The following is a 4853-nucleotide window of genomic DNA, read 5'->3' on the forward strand; positions in this document are numbered from 1 at the left end:
GCAAATAACTTGACCCTAGGCAGTGCCCAAGCCCTCAACACCAAGTGTTTCATATACAGAGGCTGCCGAATAGTGCTTGCACGCGTAGTAATGTCGTCCTCAACATTTTCACTGAGGAAGTCATTGATGAGCACCCAAAGGACAATGGATTGGATACGATCCGCGATTAGGTTGGTGGAGGCTTTGATCCTGAAAATCCACGCATCATCCTCCTTCAAAGCTTCACACCTTCCATTTTTCCCTTGTGAAACTTGTAGTCCCAAAAAAGGACTTACGCGCCGTTGTCAATGGTGATGATGGTCGAGCATCATCCTTCAAAGCTTCACACCTTCCAAAATTTCCTTGTGAATGAAACTTGTTGTCCCAAAAAGGGGCTTACGCGCCGTTGTCAATGGTGATGATGCTTCAAAGCTTCACACCTTCCATTTTTTCCTTGTGAATGAAACTTGTAGTCCCAAAAAGGGGCTCAGGCACCGTTGGGGTGATGATGGCCGAAGCATAGAATAAGTCGAGGTCCAACTCAGCAAGGACTACCCGTCCCAACCCATATCTTGGTTGGTTGGTTCCTTCCACTCACAGCAAGGCCATCTCAACCTAAGGGCCCTCCCAAACTTGTTGGTATCCCAATTGACCTGTCTCCAGCGTGTCAATTTTAGCAACAAACCTCACTGTAGGATGTACATGGCCTTGGAACTTGGAAGTGGGGGATAATCACATTTCCCGACTTGCCGAAAACCATGCGCCACAACTGGGAATCAGGCAATGTAACAGAAGAACAATCATTTGGTGCAGGACGACGACATTTACATCAGGGACAAGGGACAAAACATGGGATCAGCCATACTTACTGCCGCATTACAGTACCACTACCACCAAGCATTACAAAAATGTACTTAAAACAAGTCACAGCCCTAGGCATTAACATATGTCTCCACCTCCTACATCATTGCTCTTACCTACTAATAATAAGTAACAACTCAACCAACATGTGCCGCCATGTGCTTAAACATGGGCGACACCGGCAACAACAACAACGACGATTCTTCCAAGGTCAGGTAATTTACATAGTTGTACTTCTTTCACTGGCACTGGCACTTGCACTGGATCGGTCTCTCCTCAGGATTTAGGAGAGAAGAGTTGATTCTTCGATGATGGCGGACAAACAAAAAATATGGGGCGATGCGGCGCGCCCGTCTAGCTCCCAGCATGGGCGAAGTTGAGGCCATTTTGCCGTCGAACATGTTCCGGAACAAGCCTGTTGATGAGCTCTGGAGAGGCGTTCGCTAGCTGCATTGCCAGAAAGGAACATTGATGAGCACAGCACGTCAAGAGCCCAAGAGGGTTCTTTCCAGGCTAGCAAAGACATGGCACAGCCTTCCTAATTATTGAACTGATGTATATCTTGAATGAGACATGTGATCATGTGCCTGAAACCAGTCTATCTGTTTTTCTATAACTAAAATGGTTGCTGCTTGAACAGTGTATATTTTACTTACTTCAGGTTTGAAGTTGAACAGAGGAGGGAATGGGCGGCCATTTGGCAAGCGTGCATTCGGCTCACGTAGCTCATCAAAGAAGGAATGTGCACATGCATCAAGCTGCACAGGAAAACAAACACATAAGAACGTTTTAAATTCAAAAGATTACTGGTTTGAAGATTATGTTGCTTTCCAGCTAAAGTAACAGCATTAACAGCGACCCTTTTCTAGGTGGAGCACTAGCTGTAGTTAACAAGCACATGTGACTATAAAGTTGCACCCACTCTCATCAGTCAAGACTCATCAACATTTAGTTCTGGACCACAGGATATCATAATTATAATGCCAATGCAGGACCAGAAGCTAATCAGTGACTGAAAGCTAGGCATTGATGCTTCCAAAACTCAAAAAAAAAAACTCCCACAAAGGTGCAGAAGAGCCTCCTTTTATAGTTAATGATTAAATAACTGTACATATATTCCTCTATCTCTCACAAAAAAGGATAATTAACTGTAACACAACATTTTAGATATGATTAGAATAGACAAAACCATGTACTAGTATCACACACACACAAAAATGCAAGAGGTAAAATGACCTTAGTACACCTCATTTAGTATTTTATCCACCCAGCCACTTAGCACAATCTTTAAGAGCAATCACAAAGCCGAGCACGGAAAAACTTACAGCAGTGCAACGTAGATTTGGTGAATACTGGAGAAGGCGGGAGGCAAGATCTATAGCTTCAGCGGGCATTCTCTTGTGGAAAATCTAGGGAAAGGAAAGTAGAGCAACCCGTTAGCTGCAGGCACATTTTTAATTCATAATTTACTGATGGTGTAGAGAAGCTGGTAACTAATTGACATGCCAGAAGATGTGGACTTAATACCATGCAAGTATAATGACATGATGCAGTTGATTCAACAAAAAACTTAACGTATGTCTACCTTGTGCCAAGGATGAGCCTTTATCTGAGGAAACCTGAACTCGGTATAGTTGGGGTTCATACATCGAATTTCCTCACGGGTTGGAGTACCAAGAACCTGCAATAACATCACATGGCTTTAAGAAACATCCATGGCAGAAGAATACAAGAAGACAATGTTGTATGTGAAACATCAGGCAGTACCTTGATAATCTCAACTAGCTGATCAACCGCAGTCTCTCCTGGAAACAGAGGCTGACAAATACAACAACACATAGGGTGATCAGAATCACTTCATGGACAATATAGTCTAATCAATGTACCCAAACAAGGCCAAAACTCCTTAGAGAAGGTAACCAACCTGACCAAGAAGTAACTCTGCAAGAACACATCCAGCTGACCATATGTCTATTGAGGTTGTATATTCAGTTGCACCAAATATGAGCTCAGGAGCACGATAGTAGCGAGAGCAAATGTATGCTATATTGGGTTCACCAGGTACCTGAAACAAGAAGAGGGCAATGGTTAATACATGTGGTAAGAACTGAAGAGAGCGGAAATAACCAAATTGAGGAAAAAAGCAGATGCAAGTTTTCATACGACCAAGGTCAGGCTAGGCAACCTTGCACCAAGATAAAGATGCAGTTTATGTATGTTGTGTCGCCTACAGGGCAGTTGGGAGTAATGAATAGAGCAGACAGCATACAGATAGCAGTGTGTAATGAACCCAATTTGGAAAACAAGATCCAAGTAGACAGCCAGACACCAATTATACAATGGATCAATCATGGAAATGGACTGTCAAGTATGGGAAATTTTGTCCTTTCCACTATTGTATTAAAGCCAACTTTAAGCTGCGATTTCAAAACTCAGGACATACTCGCAAGACTCGACATCTTACACGTTATCATGGGGAAAATAGCATATTATTCTTTATAATGATAAATAATGGCATAGATCACATGCTATGTCAACAGTATGACCAGTCAGACACTAGATGTCTAGAACAATTCAAAACTAAATGCAACACTGAATTAAACTACTGATTCTTAAGGGGGAAATCAACATACCAGAACTTTTGCGCTTCCAAAGTCACAGATCTTGACTTGATGGGTTAGAGGATCAACCTGTATTGGCAAGAGAAGAGACCAATTCAGGACCAATTATGAAATCGTACAAGTAACGAGATCGTGTTCACATAACACGTACCAAAACATTTTGTGGTTTCACATCCCTGTGGCAAACTCCTGGAACAGTGTGAACATAAGCTAACCCTCTAAAAAGCTGCAAACAAAGCAGATGATACATACATTAGCAGAGCAAAAAGGCGGTTATTGGCGGCCAGGAAAGTGTAATATGGTGGTTCACAGACCTGATACATGTAGAGCTTGACATAGATAAGCGGCATCCGCTGGTTGGCATTGCTGTAGTGCTTGAGCACACGGTATAGAGTCTCAGGGACATACTCCATGACAAGGTTCAGGAAGAGTTCATCCCTGCTTGTGGTGGAGAAGAAGCAGTGCTTCAGAGAGACAACATTGGGATGGTCCATGGAGCGCATAAGCTGCAGCTCACGGTTCTTGTAACGGCGGTCTTGCAGCACCTTCTTGATGGCCACAGTCTCTCCAGTCTCCAAGCACTTAGCCTACATGTGAGAAGCAGTTGAATTCGATAAGCATTTCATCAACTAATTGGCAACAACACATAAAGCAGAAGCAAACCATAAGACGAAGGGGCCGTACCTGGAAGACAATCCCAAATGAACCAGTTCCTACCACTCGCTCGGCCATGTAGCTAATTGTCTGCAATCAGGATTAATAGAACAACATAAAAATGTATCCTCTAAAAACGACAACCTGAGCACAAAGCAATTAGCGCTTAGAACATGATTTCAGTACGCGCTTTAGCCATAACACGGAAAGCAGGCAGTAGATCGAGCGATAGCCACATAATTTCTCTGCCGCACACCAAAATCGGTTGGAAATGAAGGAAAAGGCTCTGTGTCTGGTCAACAAAGCCCGCAAATCAGCTGATTCGCACTGATTTCCTGGACGAATCGCAACCAGACCACCCCACCCCACCCCCCAAAAAAGTAGAACACAGGTTAAAGCTAAACATTTGCTAGAGGCTACAAATCCCTTAGCGGAGCGAGAGGCCACGGCACCAACAGCACAGGAAGGGAAACAACCGTGAGAAGAGCAGGCACATTTGACCAGAAGCGCGCGCGAGAACGAGCAAGAGGAACATAAAATCGAGAACACGCAAGCTGCTCACCCTCTTGGGCTCGCCGTTCTTCCCGCCGATGGTGGTGGAGATGATGTGGCCGGTGACAGGGTCGCCGCCCTCCGTCCTCGCCTGCAGCACCAGAGCACGGAGCATTTAGCGAAGCAAGCGGGCAAGAGCAGCGGATCGGCCCCCAGCCGGGGCTCAGATCCGGAACAGGCCCCAGA

At 44.5% G+C, this 4853-nt stretch overlaps 1 protein-coding gene across 1 annotated transcript; it reads right to left on the minus strand.

Annotated features, from left to right (window-relative positions):
- Window positions 1-765: 765 nt before the first annotated feature.
- On the minus strand, window positions 766-4827 carry LOC119267498 (shaggy-related protein kinase GSK1-like). Its single transcript, XM_037548884.1, has 11 exons — window positions 4678-4827; window positions 4146-4205; window positions 3776-4048; window positions 3613-3687; window positions 3474-3530; window positions 2765-2905; window positions 2608-2658; window positions 2426-2521; window positions 2166-2249; window positions 1497-1598; window positions 766-1287 (listed from the first exon to the last, which is right to left on the minus strand). Exons 1-11 carry the CDS (start codon window positions 4780-4782, stop codon window positions 1195-1197), a joined length of 1137 nt encoding a protein of 378 aa, XP_037404781.1. The 5' UTR covers window positions 4783-4827; the 3' UTR covers window positions 766-1194.
- Between the last annotated feature and the right edge of the window lie 26 nt (window positions 4828-4853).

Source organism: Triticum dicoccoides, chromosome 3A (genome assembly GCF_002162155.2).
Source record: "Triticum dicoccoides isolate Atlit2015 ecotype Zavitan chromosome 3A, WEW_v2.0, whole genome shotgun sequence".
Taxonomy (NCBI): Eukaryota; Viridiplantae; Streptophyta; class Magnoliopsida; order Poales; family Poaceae; genus Triticum; species Triticum dicoccoides.

Bases quoted from the DNA above. Each gene is read 5' to 3' on its own strand.
- LOC119267498 (XM_037548884.1), bottom strand. From the start codon at position 4,782: ATGCTCCGTGCTCTGGTGCTGCAGGCGAGGACGGAGGGCGGCGACCCT. The intron at 2,659-2,764 runs GTTGGTTACCTT...TGTATTTGTCAG, and splicing joins CAGAGTTACTTCTTGGTCAG to CCTCTGTTTCCAGGAGAGAC. The intron at 1,288-1,496 runs GTAAGTAAAATA...CTGGCAATGCAG, and splicing joins TGTTCAACTTCAAACCTGAA to CTAGCGAACGCCTCTCCAGA.